General features: G+C 35.9%; 2 protein-coding genes across 4 annotated transcripts in view; both read left to right on the plus strand.

Annotated features, from left to right (window-relative positions):
• The window catches only part of agla (amylo-alpha-1, 6-glucosidase, 4-alpha-glucanotransferase a), a 35,717-nt gene extending 27,266 nt beyond the window's left edge, over nucleotides 1-8,451 (plus strand). For all 3 annotated transcript variants that reach the window (XM_058763246.1, XM_058763228.1, XM_058763237.1), the window contains exons 26-34: nucleotides 434-659; nucleotides 1,159-1,270; nucleotides 1,358-1,493; nucleotides 1,627-1,739; nucleotides 2,191-2,402; nucleotides 4,760-4,857; nucleotides 4,946-5,033; nucleotides 5,120-5,253; nucleotides 7,862-8,451. In XM_058763246.1, coding sequence (XP_058619229.1) covers nucleotides 434-659; nucleotides 1,159-1,270; nucleotides 1,358-1,493; nucleotides 1,627-1,739; nucleotides 2,191-2,402; nucleotides 4,760-4,857; nucleotides 4,946-5,033; nucleotides 5,120-5,253; nucleotides 7,862-7,979 — 1,237 coding nt within the window. In that variant the 3' untranslated portion in view covers nucleotides 7,980-8,451. The remainder of the gene's footprint in view (nucleotides 1-433; nucleotides 660-1,158; nucleotides 1,271-1,357; nucleotides 1,494-1,626; nucleotides 1,740-2,190; nucleotides 2,403-4,759; nucleotides 4,858-4,945; nucleotides 5,034-5,119; nucleotides 5,254-7,861) is intronic.
• Nucleotides 8,452-8,588: 137 nt separating this feature from the next.
• On the plus strand, nucleotides 8,589-17,796 carry si:ch73-14h1.2 (putative defense protein). Its single transcript, XM_058763516.1, has 5 exons — nucleotides 8,589-12,393; nucleotides 12,524-12,716; nucleotides 12,931-13,055; nucleotides 13,266-13,360; nucleotides 17,454-17,796. The coding sequence occupies exons 2-5, from the start codon at nucleotides 12,524-12,526 to the stop codon at nucleotides 17,794-17,796; spliced, it is 756 nt and encodes a 251-aa protein (XP_058619499.1). The 5' UTR covers nucleotides 8,589-12,393.
• Nucleotides 17,797-18,313: the final 517 nt, after the last annotated feature.

Below are 18,313 nucleotides of genomic sequence, written 5' to 3' on the forward strand. Positions count from 1 at the left end.
TCAGCGAGCGCACGCGGTGACGAAATAGCGGCGCTTCGGGAATGACTCATCTGAACGCCTCTGATTGGTCCTTGCATTCATAAGCTCAACAGAATCGTATGTGATTGGTTATAATGCGCAGTGCTTTAAAAATGTGTGTCTCTGGCTCTGTGCCAGCCAGCGAACGCAGATTTGAATTTAACTTTTTATATAGTTTACAGGACAAACTGCGCATTTCACCCAAAATTGTTTGGTGTGATATGATTCCAAATTTAGGGGGGCCAAAGGGGGAGCCAAGCTGGTTGACAGGGGGGCACACCTGATTCATTTACCCCCTCTATGGATGACCTTAGATTTGAGAAACAGATCAAATCATTTTATTCTTGAGTCTCTAGAGATGAGATGAGATTTCTCCCTCTCAGTTATTTTCTTTCCTCTTCATCCTGCTTTACAGGAACATCATCCTGTCCTTTGCTTGCACAATGAGACATGGATTTATTCCTAACCTGCTGGGAGAGGGTGTAGGGGCCCGTTTTAATTGCCGTGACGCAGTATGGTGGTGGCTGCAGTGCATTCAGGACTACTGTACTATGGTACCCAACGGTACTGACATCCTCCAATGCCCTGTGTCCAGGATGTATCCCACAGATGACTCCAAACCTCTGACAGCTGGCACTGTGGTGAGCACACCACCAAAGTTACAAAGAACAACATTGATTTTAATTTGAATAGTAAAAACATTCATAATGTTAAAAGTATTCATTTCTTTAAAAAAATAATATTCAATTGTAGTTACAGTAGGGGTCAACCAATATGTTTTTCAGGACCTATACCGATTATTACAGATCAAGTAGACCGATAATCAATATTTTGAAATGATACATACTGTATGTCTGGTGTAAAAATTTAAATTGATGTCAAAATTAAGAATAACAAGGTCTCTGACAAAAACTTTCTTTAAATGCTTTTAAATTATTTTATCAGCAAATCGGTTTTGAAAATAACCATTACCTATAACCAGAAAAATGCTTAATATCAGCGCCAATATTCGGCCAGGCTGATAATTGGTCTACGCCTAATCGTAGTTGTAATAGACTATATAATGAATTGTGAATGCAAATTTTGGTTTCACTGTTACCCAGATGTCACCTGTATTGTTTTGTTTTGGTGATGCCACAGGATCAGCTGCTGTATGAGGTCATTCATGAGGCCATGGTGCGCCACATGCAGGGTATAGAGTTCAGAGAGAGGAACGCCGGACCACAGATTGACAACAACATGAAAGACGAAGGTAAACCCTTTTTAAAAATATTTCTGGTACTTTTTTCAAGATTCTTTTGAGAAAATGTTGAATCTATTGTATTCTAAACATTCTCAGGCTTCAACATTGTGGCCAAGGTGAACCCCGACACTGGCTTTGTGTATGGTGGAAATCGGTTCAACTGTGGGACCTGGATGGACAAAATGGGAGAAAGCGAGAGGGCCCGCAACAAAGGGATACCAGCTACACCCAGGCATGTGTTGAAATCTCTTAAAGCCAAATATATTCTATTTATAAGTTGCCATTTATAAGTGGATCTCTTTTCTCTGTCTCACTCTCTATGTCTGTTGCCATCATTCAATATGTCTCTTGTGTTCCTAATGCAGAGATGGATCAGCGGTGGAAATAGTGGGTCTGTGCAAATCTACATTGCGTTGGCTGGTAGCGCTACATAAACAAGGGCTCTTTCCTTACAATAGTGTGGCCATACACAAAGAAGGTGAGCTCAGATGGCCCTTACTAGTTCTCATAACATAAGTTTGTTCCAAAACTTAGCAATCAGCCTTTCTACACAGCATTTTAAGGCATCATCAGGCACTCTCCCAATGTGCAGTCTGTTTCCCTCTTAGATGTGTTATTCAACAAGTTCAGTGAAAAAATTAATTAATGATGGCACACAAGTTGAGAGTAATGGCAACTATATTTAATTTGATTCAGAAAAGTTTAAAAAAAAAATTTATGGAGCTCATAATTTATAATTTATCCCAGTCATTTATGTGTGTATTGATTGTGAGCATTTTAAATCACTTATCAAGGTTCCATTTCAAATCATAGGATGCTGCCTTTAAAGATATCTGCCTATGCTTTGGATCAAATCTAATATTTGTAATTTACTCCAAATGTGCAAATACAGAATCTCTTAATCACAAACATTTATGTTATACCTGTAGGCAAACAGCTCTCTATGTCCTATGAAGAATGGGACAGAAAAATCCAGCAGAATTTTGAGATGATGTTCTATGTGTCCCATGACCCAAATGACCCCAATGAGAAGCATCCCGAGTTGGTTCATAAGCGGGGGATTTACAAAGACAGCTATGGAGCTTCCAGCCCCTGGTGTGACTACCAGCTCAGACCCAACTTTCCCATTGCCATGGTGGTGGTGAGGATTTGTTCTAAAACTAACACTTGATTAGATCTAAAAGATCTCAGGGGAAAAAAAGCCAATGTTTATATTTTTATTTTTGTTTGTTTTTTATTTATTTATTTTATTTATTTGCAAATGTATATATTTACTATTTATTTGCAGCATTGCTTATTATTTTTGCTTTATTTGCCTATTTATTTATATATTATGTATGTATTTGCTTGTTTGCTTATTTATTTATTTGCTATATATATTATTTGTTATATTTCATAATGTTTTATCATGATTTTTAACATAATCTAAAATTCCGTTTTTTTTTCCGTTTTAATGTTTCTGGACATCTTTTTAATGGTCAAATTAAATAAAATTTTATTAATCAAAAAGCATGTCTAATTAATTAAAATCATGAAACTTAAACAATTTAACATCAATTTATTAAAAGTTTAACAAAAATTACATGTTTAGGGCCCAATGAAATGTATTATTTATTCCAACCTTATATTTTATTGTCACCAAATTCTGTTTTAGCATGTCTAATTATTTGAAAGTATAAAAACAAGTTTCATTTATTCTTACAGTAGCCTTATGTTTTTTTTCCCTCAGAAATTCTGTTGTGTATTTACATTTTTAAGGCATAAAACAATCGTTTAATTTATCTTTTAATTAATTAAAATTAAACAAATCTTATTTTTTGGAAAATAAAGGGGATTTAATATTACAATTAAAACTGAAGAAATATTGTATGATTATTCCTTAAAAATAAGGTTTTAATAATTTTAGTAGTAGTAGTAGTCTATTAAGTACATTCTACTGAACAATAGTAATATATTTCTGCCTCAATGCCTTCAAGTGAAACCGAACTTTTATTTTGACGGGTTGCCATGAATACCTTTACATTTCTGTGTGTATATGATATGAGGATAGTTTTACTCAAATTAAACGGTCAAATGCTCATGAAGTGACTCTCAGAGCAGTTTTGGATGTGCTGTTCATGTGTTTATGTTCTCATTTAGTGAGGCGGCAGACGTTAATATCACCGGAAGCGTCACGCACGCTTCTGTATGAGTAGTAAACAAAACCATGCGTCTGCGCCATACATTAACACAGAGACACGCAGAATTCTTATTTAAATAGTCGTTTTGCGGCTTAATGTTTACAAATACCAGTAGGAGTGGGAGTGGGCTCACTTGTGTGTGCACGTACATTTGTTTGTGTGTGTGTGTGTGTGTGCGTGCGCATCGGGGCGGAACTCCGCTGTTCGCGATACAGAGAGCGCGACCATGTAATGTAGAGACAGAAATAACATGCCGTCGTGTAAATAAGATAAATAACATAAGGCTATTTAGTTTGTTTAAAAAAAGAACAAGGTATAGACCTGTTCTATAGGAAAGGTAACTTTAAATGACTTCTCTTGTGATCTGGCGCTATAGAGAAAATAAAATTAGGGCCGCCCCCCTAATATAATGGCAGGGGAAACACTGGGAGACCTATTATGTCTCTTTTTACAAGATGTAATATAAATCTCAGGTGTCCCCAGAATGTTTCTGAGAAGTTTCAGCTCAAAATACCCCACAGATCATTTATTGTATCATTTTGAAAATGCTTATTTTGAGTGGAAGTAGAAGCATGCTGATTTTGTACATGTCCCTTTAAATGCAAATGAGCTGCTGCTCCCCGCCCCCTTTTCCAGAATAGGACTGTGCCTTTACAGCTTGTGCCTTTGCAGCTTGTTCCTCAGATAATCTGCTAAAAAAACATATTAGTTAAAACTTCTGATATACAGTTTTCTGAGCACACACATCCGAAGCACTCGCACAGAAAGCATCTGTCACACTGCACGCAAGTAATAAACTAAGTTCTCTTTTATGTCTTATTGCGCTTAAACTGTCAAATACACACATGTTCATGTTAAAAACACATATAAGTTAAAAAAACAGTTATGTGAAGGTAAACGTCTGGGAAAGAAATCACATGTTTATATTAGATCTGTGTGGTATAATATACAGTACGTTAATCAATAAATCCACTGCTTTCTTGTCTCCTGTGAGGCTGGGACTCGTCAATGCATCCAAAGACAGAACAGTTAGCATGCTTTGGACACATTTTTGCCATGGCATTAGAGCTGGTACACCATTGTCGCTTGTTGTCTCGTCACACAATGGTGGTGCATGGGTGGAAACTCGCAGTTTAAGGGGGGGTAATCGTCACGGGGGGAGCGAAATCTGAGCGGCTCCTTTTTTCACAAGTTTGCAGAGAAAGGCTTACAAAAAATTTACTTAAGCACTTAAACATAGAAAAAGTTGTATTTTCATGATATGTTACCTTTAATAGTTATAAATAATTATTATATTTCTAATGGTTTTCCTTCCTAGGCTCCAGAGCTGTTTACTGTGGAGCATGCTTGGGAAGCACTGAACACTGCAGAAGAGAAACTGCTTGGACCTCTTGGGATGAAGACCTTAGACCCAGAGTGAGAGTCCTTAAATGAATTACACTGCATTACCTGGAACATTCTTCCTGCTTCCTGTTTATGACTCATGATTTGTTTGTTTGAATAGTGACATGGTCTACTGTGGCGTTTATGATAATTCTCTGGAAAATGACAACTACAACCTCGCCAGAGGCTTCAACTACCATCAAGGCCCTGTAAGATCCATTTGTACTGCTTCATCAGCACAATTTCAGATTTTTTTTTTAGGATTCCTAACGTTTCTATACATCTACCTCATTAGGAGTGGCTCTGGCCTATCGGTTACTTCCTCCGTGCAAAGATCTACTTTGCAAAGAAGCTTGGAAAAGACACCTATGACAAAACAGTGTATTTGGTGAAGAACGTCCTCTCTCGCCATTATGTCCACATGGAAAGGTAAATGCTGCATAAACAATTATTGCCCTCAGAAACAGTAAACAATATCATTGGTTGACCAAAATGGGTTTTAAAATCACTGGTGTCATGACTTATAGCTGGAATATTGCAAATATTACTTAGTAAAATTTGAAATTAGCAAATGAGATATAGACAACAACACATATGATGCCAATATAATGGTCTTGTCACTAGGTGCATTTCCATTACAGATTTGCACAAAACTTATTTTGTGATATTTTATAAATGTCGATAAAAAAAAACTATTGCGAAATGACGCCGTTTCCATTAACCGATGTTATGCGTCTAAAGCATTTCTTTCCTCTTGCGATAAGTCATGGCGACAGATGTTGGTAGGTTTGCATTTATCGCAGGCACCGCACTACCCATTATTTTTAATCGAATGAGATGTAGTTGTGTATCTTTAGAGAAGCAGCACGCAGAGCCACTTCTGGGATGCTCCTGAAACGTTGCTATACACACAAGTATTTACTGGAGGGGCGGCGATCAGCTCTGGTGACCGTGTTGAAGCCATAATGCGCCACAGACGTTTGTAGTGTAAATAAAAAGTTTTCCAAGGATTAATGGCAAGGAAAGCCCCTTATACTTGAGAGTGGCCACGTATGAGGTGTTACTTGGTGGCTATAATACATTATATTACATTGTTTGTTCATACAATGCTGATTGTCTTATTTTGTTAATAGAAAAATTCTTATCAATAACAATTACTGTCGTTCAGGTAATTTATTTTTTTCTGCTTTCTGGAAGAAAAAAAAAGTGTAAACCTTAATGGATTACTTAGTCTTATATGTAAACAACATTGTCTTTGCTTGTAAACAACTTACAAGACTGAGATATCCAAGAAATGAACATAAGTGGTTGAACATTATCTAGGTCTCAAAACTAGACACACTAACCTCTAGAACGGTGGCAACCAACAAATGTTCAAAAGATGAGCTCTTTACATCACAGTACAACAAATAACTAACAATAATGACAAAACAATAACAAAAAAGTTTAAATTAAGTCAGCAAACAGCAAAGCAATAATCCTATAACAGTAACTGCATAATTTATTCATGCTGGGAACTCACAAAGCCTTAAAATTTCAACAATATGAAATTCCTTGTTCAGACAACTGTGTTTGACTAGTTGGACCAACATTTGGGGTAATTTTGTTGGTCTGACAAGGGTTTTTATTAGTGCTGTCAATCGATTTAAAAATTTGATCGCGTTAATCACAGTCATGGACTGTGATTAATCATGATTAATCACAAATTTAAAATACAAGGATTTACCTGTAAATGTGTTGAAATAAAGAAATGCATGACAAACTAGTTTAAGGAAACAGAACCTTTCACACTTGCACCAGGTATGAGACATAATCCTTATTATTCTTTTATCATTATTCTTTTGTTTTTATTCAGCCATTATCAGCCTTTATACTGGCAATAAAACGTTTACCAAGCCACATCGCTTCAATCCCAGTATACATTTACCCAACTATTATCAAAAGTATTTCTAAATAAATACAACAAAACATTTATTGCGACCTTATGTGAAGTATTATGACAAAATGCATTATGAAGAAGAATTGGACCTGTTCTGCAGCTGCATTAGAGCTAACATTAGCATCATGCTACATAAGACAATTTATGAGATTAATAGTACACTTTTACTCAGAACTCACTTCAAACCACCACTGAGTGTTTGTAATAACTTCCTTTTACGATCACATGTGGAATTTGGTCGTTTACTGTTGTTAAAATATTCTATTTATAGCCTTTTATATAGCTGCACAAATTAGCATTTCAGATGCACACATTTATTTCCAGAAAATCACATACAGACCATATCTATCGTAATCGTGTGTTTATTATCTAATATAATCTATAGTGGCTGTTGTCATGTTTATTTCTGCTGTGTAAAAGCCTTAAAGGGATAGTTCACCCAAAAATGAAAATTCTGTCATCATTTACTCACCCTTTTTACCGCGACTGTATTTTCAAAATAGCCCACTTGTGCAGCTGCCCTGGCAACACTGGTCCGCTGTACCCTCATCACACAATGATAGATAACCTTCCTGCGCTGAGATGACGGGAAGAACTTGGGGTCAAACCTTATCAAACAATTAATTTGCGTAAAAAAAAAATATTAACGCATTAAAAATTTTTGATTAATCACATGCGTTAACATTGACACCCCTAGTTTTTATCTAGTTTCAAGAAAATAGCATTTTTTTTTGTATTTGAGACTCAAAAGGTTTCGTAAACTAGAAAATGTGCAGTTGCATTTTTTACAGTGCAGGTAACCTTTATTATGCGAAAAAACAATTTTTTTAATTGCCTGAAAAACCACCTCATTCAAGTTTAAAAACGTTTTTGCGATATATGGGTGTTTTTGTGAAATTGACGTATTTCCATTGGGGGTATTTTCAATTCACAATTTCAGTTTGGACAAATTGAATGATAATAGAAACGCAGCTATTGTTCTTCATTCAATTTAAAGCTGAAGTGCAATTTCAATGCCATTATGTTGTACATGGAGATCAAATCTGCATAATGTGGCCATGTAATCAGGATCTGATATATCTGTTTTCTGTTCCTCAGGTCATCCTGGAAGGGACTGCCAGAGCTCACTAATGAGAATGGCCAGTACTGCCCTTTTAGCTGTGAAACCCAGGCCTGGTCTCTTGCTGCCGTGCTTGAGGTTCTTCATAATCTGTGAGCAGAGATCATGCACCTTTGTCTTCCACAAGTGTTCCTGTGTAATCTTGTTTGTGTGCTGTTTAACTGAACAGGTCTGAGGACACGTTACCACCGTGAGCTCATAGCTTATAGAGTGTAAAGTACAATACAACATCCTGTACTTCAGAATTAGAATAAGATTTCCTTGTTCCTCATGTTCCCCTCCCATGCTCATCCAGCTTCTACTAGACTGTGAGTTTGCCCTTTATGTAGCTGAGGTACGTCATTAAAATGTTGATGTTATTCTGACAGAATATTCAGAACATGTCTAGTATAACCTATAATTAGTTAATGTGTCCTACTTCTTTGCACAAAAACATCTTTTACTGTGATGTAACGTTACTTTTGAAACTCACTAAATGTTTTTGTTTGCATGTTTCGAAATGACTGAATAATTAGGAAAACTAAAAATGGATAGATGAGAAATAAAAAGAATGGGTATCTGGAAAATATTATTTTTCAAACTTTATAACTTTTTGTTTTTAATTCAGAAAGCACAGACATTTTCGTTGCCAATTATTTATTTTATTACATATTTAAAGAATTCACATTCTCCACAGTTATTGCGTAGCTATATTCCACGAATGCTATAAAAACTTTTATTATCAAGTTTTACTGCTTTTAATCTAAACAATAGGGTGTTTTCAAATAAAACTAGATAGAATGGTCAAAGGTTGATCAAAAGTAAAAGGAGTGCAAAATTAGTGCATGGAGAATCACACTGAGCCACATTGCACTCAAATGTCTGTTTTTGTGGCTGGTGTTCTGTTGGGAAAAAAAATTACGTAAAAGAACAATCAAACACTTGATTGTGAGAAAATAGGAGCATGTCTATTAGAATACTCACTGGTAAAGAACTAGTATGCTGAGAAGCAGCTGGTGGTTTTATTGTTGTAGAGGACTGATTGCCAATTGACCGAATTGTAGAGCTGTTCACCATGGTCCAAAAAGATGTAAAGTCTCTGACAAATGTCACACTGAAAGGGCATAGAAATAATGCAGAATGATAATCAAGTGTTTAATTTGAAGAGATTAAACAAGAGTTAAACACATACAAGAACTGAATATCACCCGAGGAGGAGTTTGCCGGTGCTTCCCATGTAGCCTCATACTGGGATTTCTTGTCTGCAGATGCTTGGCTGAGAGTTGAGTTCTGAAGGCCAAAATCAGAGCGTTTCCATGACTCATGCCTCATTTTAGCGTTAAAGCAAATACTGCACCTAATATTTAAATGTCTACATTGAATAGGAATGAGAAATTGAATGCATTAGCTACATCTTAAAATAACAATAAAGCACCTCTATGTTGAAGCAGTTCAGGGCACGGGATTGGTTGATATTTATTGATGTAAAGTGTCCCACTGCAGTTTTTCCATCCACCTCTCGAGCCTGTAACATGAAGCCTTGGAATTCGGAGGCATTCTCTGCCGCCTGCAGGGTTACTGAGAGTTAAACACAGAGAAGTGTGTTGACCTCTCCAGGTCTGTTGGCGTAACTTGAGTTGACCCCTGCTTCTTACATAATCATGAGCTTTTCATCACTGAGGAAACTACAATAGTAATAATTTGAGACCATGAAATTACCAAGTACATCTGATCTCTGATTTCGTATGAATTCATATAAATTTGAATAAAAACTACTTTTTTAAACAGATATATAAAAACGTGAATGAAATTGTACAAATTTGTACGAATTCATACAAATTAGCCACCAATTCACCAAAGTGTAAAATGGTTACAAATTGCCATGAGATTGTTGGAATTTACGCTTAATAATACAGCATAATTTCAAAGTGTTAAGGTAGATTTGCTTAGAGAATCAGAAGAAAATCCCAGTAAATTAAAAAATATATAGTTTTGAGCCATCTATGTTAGTGTACTCATACATTTAAAATAAATAAATAAATAATTAATTGATTGATGTACACATTTAAAATAAAATAATAATGATTTATCCTGCACTGTGCAGAATTTTGTCCAATCAAATGCAGGAAGAATGAAAAAGTCACTCCCCCAATACCATCTGCAACTGATAGCATAGTCTATTGGTTATTCTTTGTTATTTGATATGATCTGCCTGAAAACCCTGTTTTAATAGGAAAAACATCAGCATAAGAGGAAGACTCTGCTTGTCCATCTTTAAAAATCTCACTCATTTAAAGGATAAGTTCATCCTAAAATGAAAATTTGCTGAAAATGTACTCACCATCAGGCCATCATTGCTGACCAATGTGAATGGGTGCACTGCTGATAAAAGCTTAACAATAATCCACAAGTATTCCACATGACTCCATCATTTTAACTTTAAGCTGTCATTTCTGGCCAAAATACCTTAATAATAACGCTTAATAACCTCCAGAGAAAAAGTCCATGTTGTCCATTCATATCAAAAACCACCAATATATTCATCTGAAACTGTTTTGTTTGTAAACAGTGCTTCTGTGTGTATTTCTCTCCTAATTCAGATGAGATAACTTTTTTTTAATTGGAGAAAGCAATATTATGTATATTTTAGATGCCCTAATGATCCATTTGTTTATTACAAACATCCAGCTTTTCAATTCACAAGATGTTAATAGATGTTCTGGAGTCATGTTGTGGATTATGTTGTTTTTACCAGCTGGTTGAACTCTCATTCTGACAGCACCCATTCACCGCAGATGCAAACTCATATACATCTTGGACGGGCTGAGGGTGAGTCAATTTTCAGCAAATTTACATTTTTGGGTTAACTATTCTTTTAACAATGGATTCTTTTATCAATAAACTTTAATTAAAAAGCTAATATCTAAAAACCCATAAAGAAACAGCAGCAGTTAGAAACTGCCCTCACCAGTGATGGTTTGTCCTGGTGTGAATGTGGTGCTGTTCACAGAGACTTTGTAAGGAGAGCTGCTTATTTGGGACTCAAAGCCAGTGTGGTTGGGGGTCATGCTTTGACAAGAATCCTCCACTCGCCCATTGGAGTAAGCCGTGACCCTTCTCACGCAACACAAACACAACAGCAGGAGAATTTCAACGTGCATCTAAAAAACAACAACATGCTTATTTATCTGATTGATTGATTGATTGATTGATTGATTGATCAATGGAACAGCATGAAATGGTAAACAGAGTTTGAGATAATGAAGCGAAATAAATAAATTACTTTAGTTTACTGTATGTATTTTCGTAGCATGAAGCAGTGGAACAAATAAAATATGTTTAAAAATGACCCCTTTCTTCTTCTATTGTTTTCCCTTTACTTACTAAGTGTTCTTCGGCAGTTAGATTCTAATTCAAAGACAGCAAAGTAAACTTACTGTGTAAGAGTGAGATGTTTGCTCCTCCAGAAGCAGCAGTGGGACTGTGAAGTAGTTTGAAGGCTCTTTCTTGACGAAGTAAGGAAATATCTATCCCATAAATACAGACTGATTGAATTTCAAGTGGGTGTAAAAACTTTTGTTTGTGACTTTGAATGCATAGCATGTGTCCCAACTTTATATTGTGTTCTAGTTTTTAGGTTTTTCCTTGTAAATGTCATTCAGCGAGTGTTTAGATTTCCCACAGAGCAAGGCTTTATATGATTTATAACACGTCACAATTTTATGTTCACTAAATGTCCTGAAAGCCACAAGATTATGCTTAATATCTTTTAGAACATGTGTAGTCCATGTACTGACACAGGGCTATATAAATAAACTTTAATAATAAATACACAGATTCTATTTTCAACATAGAGTTAAATAGAGTTAAATAGAATTTAAAATAAATTTAGCATGCTGTTCATCTTTGGAGCTTGTTGCTATGATAAACTTCTTAAAGCTTTATTTGAAAGAGAAAAACTGCTGAAAATTGACTCTCGCTGGTTTATTGAACTGCTAAATGATGTGCTATATACACTATATATAAACACATGGTTCTACAAAGGGTTCTTAAAAGCTAATATACTGTAAGCCTGTCTGTTTTTTAGTTAAATGACTGAAAGTAGGCCAAGGAACCTGGCAACCCATTTGCACGTGATGAATCAGACTTCTTATCGCAAGAATTGTATCCAATAAAATTTACTCACGTGTGCCATATAAATGGAATAAAATCTATAACACCAGAATGCACATTCGTGTGATCTCTGTTATACGAGTTTCATAAAAGCACTGAACTCTATTCATCCATTATTACACTTCTAAGAAGCACAACAGATATGAAAGATTTACATGAAAAATGTTTTATTTCCACTTTTATTTCACTTATCCACGCCTCCCTTTACTTTATGATTTTCCCTTATCAATAAAGATGTTTTCCTGTCTGCTCATTGTTCACCTTCCTGGTATCAAGCGCATATAAAACCCTCTCATTCCTGACACACATCAGCTGTACTGATATTTTCTGGAAAGCAACTCAACATCGCTGTTTGAAGGTTAGTAACGCTTGCATGGTTAAAACATTTACTGGAACCAAAATAGTGCACTTAATTTTTTTGTTTCCATTTACAATTGTTATCAATGTGCTATTAAAATTGAAATCTTTTTTGATTTATTCTGTTTTAGATGAATAAACTGTTTCTCATCCTGGTTTTTGGGCTGAATCTTCATGCTGTAACTGCATTCAGCAATGGAGGGGTGACTCTGGCATGCATGTCTATGACTCCTAATCATAGAAATAATACTGCCTCTATGTTAGAGCCTCCATATAGTGTCACCACAGACGTCTCAAACTACACACAGGGTCAGGTGATCACAGGTTTGTGAAAGGACCTGTAAAAACAGATCGATTGAATTTCATACAAAGTATCAAACACACGACACTAGAGCTTTTATCAGAATTAATGTCACTTTTCCTAGCCATTCTGGCAATGGCTTTTAAGCAACTGGCGTCTTGTGATTTTTAGTGAACGTACGAGTCAGTTTCAAGTCCACAGTTCAAAGTTCACATCACTGTTTTTATGTTTTGGCAGTGACACTGCAAGCAAATGAGACTGCGTTCAAGGGCTTTCTTCTTCAGGCCAGGGATGAGACGGGTCCAGTAGGAACTTTCACAGTCATGGGAAGCGATGCTCAATTACTCAACTGTGGAACAGAGGTAAGATGTTTATTTAAAAAGAAACATTCTGTTATCATTTGCCCACCGTAATGTCGTCCAAACCTTTATGATTTTGGGAAAGTTTTTCTTTGCATTACAGTGTTATTTATCTATGCTGAAGTGTCTGGATGCATATTTACATATAGCAGCATTTGGAAATACAGACAGTATCGGACAAACTGATATGAACCAGCATTCTTTATCTTTCAGGGCTCAGCTGTCAGTCACAGATCAAATGTTAATAAATCAACTATTGTGGCTCAATGGAAAGCTCCTAACACCAACAACGCAGATATTTCGTTCAGGTAAAACCTATTCCACCTGTGTTTATTGTGATTCTCTAATATTTACATTTATTATGTTTACAACCTTTGGTGTAATAAAAGAGTTGAACAGCATTGTTCTTTTTTGTTTTGTAATATTTTTGTAGTATTCTGATATCACAAGTAGTAACTAAATTTCATGACAAAATCCTTCATCCTTCCCTTGCGTTTTGTAACAAATCTTTCCCTCGCAGGTCAAAATGACCCTATGGCCTAAAATTAAACTTCTTTTTTTTTGGTCCAGAAAGCTTATATTGATCAATTTATATTGATCCATTAATATTTATGGGGGGGTATGTAAGTGTTTTTTGCCTTGGGAATATTTTGTAGTCTCAGCCCTTCATTTGGATATCATATTTTCTGGGTTGTGTCAGAATTTGTTTTTTTGTTTTTTTAAATAAAATAAAAATATTATTTGACAATCAAAATTCATTCCTATGGCGGGTCAGAGGGTAGGATTTGTTACTGTTTTTACACCCATATAAAGTCCTCGAATCCACTCAGTTTTTTGTGTGTGATCTATGTTTAAGTGTGACAAAATGAAATGAAAAAATGCAGGTTTTTTCCGACATTCCATTCATTCCTTTCCATTCGAGTCAAAATTTTGTATTTTTTTAAATCACATCCACATAAATCCTCGAAACCAATCAAACTATTTTTGTTTGTGCCAAATTCAAGTGGAACAAAAATCACAAAGTCTTGTATCACTCAGATAAAAAAATAAAATTAATTTTTAATTAAATTTTTTTTTTTAAATCCGGTTCAAAATGACCCGTGGGAAGGATGAAAGTTAAACACATACACACATATATACAGTATACTATACATATATATACACACACACACACAGTAGTCAATGTTTGAAGTGGATCAAAAAAGTTAATCAAAGTTGTCCTAAGACAAGAACGCATTTTGGTTTTAGGTGATGAATAGGAATGACTTTGATGAAAGGTTTCGATCCACTTCAAATATATATATTTCTTAATTGTGGCCAATGTGTATTAGAGAAAAACATTTATTTCATAATTATATTTCCCCCCCCATTTTAAATTCTTATTATCCAATGAAAGGTTAGATTTTTGTGATTTTTTTAAATAAAAGATCAAAAGGATTAACAATGCAGATGAATTTTCACAGCCTTCTTTGATCATATTTACCAAGGGTGCCGATATTTTTGGCCATGACTGTATATGTATTTGAAGTATATATACACACAGTGGGTACGGAAAGTATTCAGGCCCCCTTAAATTTTTCACTCTTTGTTATATTGCAGCCATTTGCTAAAATCATTTAAGTTCTTTTTTTTTTTCCTCATTAATGTACACACAGCACCCCATATTGACAGAAAAACACAGAATTGTTGACATTTTTGCAGATTTATTAAAAAAGAAAAACTGAAATATCACATGGTCCTAAGTATTCAGACCCTTTGCTCAGTATTTAGTAGAAGCACCCTTTTGATCTAATACAGCCATGAGTCTTTTTGGGAAAGATGCAACAAGTTTTTCACACCTGGATTTGGGGATCCTCTGCCATTCCTCCTTGCAGATCCTCTCCAGTTCTGTCAGGTTGGATGGTAAACGTTGGTGGACAGCCATTTTAGGTCTCTCCAGAGATGCTCAATTGGGTTTAAGTCAGGGCTCTGGCTGGGCCATTCAAGAACAGTCACGGAGTTGTTGTGAAGCCACTCCTTCATTATTTTAGCTGTGTGCTTAGGGTCATTGTCTTGTTGGAAGGTAAACCTTCGGCCCAGTCTGAGGTCCTGAGCACTCTGGAGAAGGTTTTCGTCCAGGATATCCCTGTACTTGGCCGCATTCATCTTTCCCTCGATTGCAACCAGTCGTCCTGTCCCTGCAGCTGAAAAACACCCCACAGCATGATGCTGCCACCACCATGCTTCACTGTTGGGACTGTATTGGACAGGTGATGAGCAGTGCCTGGTTTTCTCCACACATACCGCTTAGAATTAAGGCCAAAAAGTTCTATCTTGGTCTCATCAGAGCAGAGAATCTTATTTCTCACCGTCTTGGAGTCCTCCATGCGGGCTTTCATGTGTCTTGCACTGAGGAGAGGCTTCAGTCGGGCCACTCTGCCATAAAGCCCCGACTGGTGGAGGGCTGCAGTGATGGTTGACTTTCTACAACTTTCTCCCATCTCCCGACTGCATCTCTGGAGCTCAGCCACAGTGATCTTTGGGTTCTTCTTTACCTCTCTCACCAAGGCTCTTCTCCCCCGATAGCTCAGTTTGGCCGGACAGCCAGCTCTAGGAAGGGTTCTGGTCGTCCCAAACGTCTTCCATTTAAGGATTATGGAGGCCACTGTGCTCTTAGGAACCTTAAGTGCAGCAGAAATTTTTTTGTATCCTTGGCCAGATCTGTGCCTTGCCACAATTCTGTCTCTGAGCTCTTCAGGCAGTTCCTTTGACCTCATGATTCTCATTTGCTCTGACATGCACTGTGAGCTGTGAGGTCTTATATAGACAGGTGTGTGGCTTTCCTAATCAAGTCCAATCAGTATAATCAAACACAGCTGGACTCAAATGAAGGTGTAGAACCATCTCAAGGATGATCAGAAGAAATGGACAGCACCTGAGTTAAATATATGAGTGTCACAGCAAAGGGTCTGAATACTTAGGACTAGTGTTGTCAAAAGACCCGGTACTTCGGCACCAAGTCGGTACTAAAAAAATGAAAACGTCACGGTACCAGGTTTTTTTTATGTACCGGTGGGAGTACCCGGTCAACCCGGTTCTTGACGCCTACAGCTCTGTGATTTCTGCAATGCAGAAAACGCGGACGGAATCTCAGAATCCAGTTATAAACACGGAATTTACAGTTTAACACGGAATGCCACGGAATTTGTCAAAGTTTGGATGAATTAATCAAAAGTAGGTCATTACACTTAAATCAAATCGCGACACGGACTAGTATCTGTAAATATTAAGCCGCAAAAGTCGATTCAGATATGAATCCCGCATGTTCTGCGAGTCTCTGTGTGAATGAATGAATGGCAGAGACGCCCGTTCTTTTTTTACTACATACACTGAAGCGCGCGCTTGACGCTCGCGGTGATTTCAGTATCTGCCGTCTCAATGAGGACATAAATACATAAACAACATCTACATAACTGCTCTGAGAGTCACTTCACGAGCATTTTACCGTTTCATTGAGTAAAACCAGCGTCATATCATATAGCTACGCACAGAAATTTAAAGGTATTCACGACAACCTGTCAAAATAAAAGTTTATCTTAAAGACATTGTGCCAGAAATATATTACTATTATTTAGTAGAATGTATGTGATACTATTACTACTGTTGAAAAAAAATTATATTTATTTTTAAAGAAATAATCACACAATATTTCTTCCATATTTAAATTTTAATAGTAAATCCCCTTTATTTACCAAAAAAAAAATTTTTTTTAATTTCATTAATTAAAAGACAAATGAAATTTGGGTGAAACTTTACTGTTTACTGTTTTTCATACTTTTGTTACTTGCGGAAAACTTGAAACAATTTAAATAAGTATAAAGAATGGCACTGATTTTTGTACATTTTATTTTTGTTTGACTTTATTATTAAAAATAGTGTATTTTTAATTAGCATGTGGTACCGAAATTGGTACCGAGAACCGTGGATTTTCACTGGTATCGGTACCGAATACTGAAATTTTGGTACCGTGACAACACTACTTAGGACCATGTGATATTTCAGTTTTTCTTTTTTAATAAATCTGCAAAAATGTCAACAATTCTGTTTTTCTGTCAATATGGGGTGCTGTGTGTACATTAATGAGGAAAAAAAAATGAACTTAAATGATTTTAGCAAATGGCTGCAATATAACAAAGAGTGAAAAATTTAAGGGGGTCTGAATACTTTCCGTACCCACTGTATATATATATATATATATATATATATATTTTTTTTAACATTGCTTCCATAATTATGCAAGAGGATTTACAGTTCTTTTGCCTCATTGAAAGATGCTTTCAACAAATAATTATTCAATACAGTGCTTTTTCTGGTATCAGTTTTTTCTGTCATTGAATTTAATGGATTTATTGGCCTTTGCAGGGCAACATTTGTGCAGAGTTTCTCTCTCTTCTGGGTTGGCGTTCAAAGTGATCCTGTTAGATTCGTGGGCACAAATACAACAGTCCCCCCACCCCAAACGACAACTCACAACTCTAGTCCACCCCAAATGACAACTCACAACTCTAGTCCACCCCAAATGACAACTCACAACTCTAGTCCACCCCAAATGACAACTTACAACTCTAGTCCACCCCAAATGACAACTCACAACTCTAGTCCACCCCAAATGACAACTTACAACTCTAGTCCATCAGTGTCTCTCGCAATCTATCTTCTTCTTTTACCTCTGCTGGCAAGTGGCAATTATATAAAAACTGGATGAAAATTTTCAAAAATCATTATCTGTTCAATGTACAATCACCGGCTTTAAGTTTCATATTCAGTCATGTTATATAATTTTTTGAAGTACAATGGGACTAAAACACTTGGTCCCAAAATATATGAAATACTATTTTAATAATATATTGATTTTACATTATTATATATAAATAATGCTTCTTTTGATAGAGCAACATGCTGGCCTCATTGTACCCTACTGTTATATTTACTATTTACTGTATATAATGACGCTTGTATGACATAAATGGATTTGTATCAAATGTTAAGAATATTTTATGACGAAAGCATGAAAATACTGAACATGCATGTATGAAAAAACACCACCCAGATCTCAAAACCACTTTAGTTTTATTTCTTCTTCTAGAGCAAAAATGAACACCAACAAAAACCAAATAAAATAAAAAACTTTGTACATATATCATAGGATGTGTGTGTATTTATTTCGAAGTGTGTAAGAGCAGAATCAAGGCTTCTACAGTACACATTACAGTTGTTTGATC

The sequence above is a fragment of the Onychostoma macrolepis genome, chromosome 02 (assembly GCF_012432095.1).
Source record: "Onychostoma macrolepis isolate SWU-2019 chromosome 02, ASM1243209v1, whole genome shotgun sequence".
Lineage (NCBI taxonomy): Eukaryota > Metazoa > Chordata > Actinopteri > Cypriniformes > Cyprinidae > Onychostoma > Onychostoma macrolepis.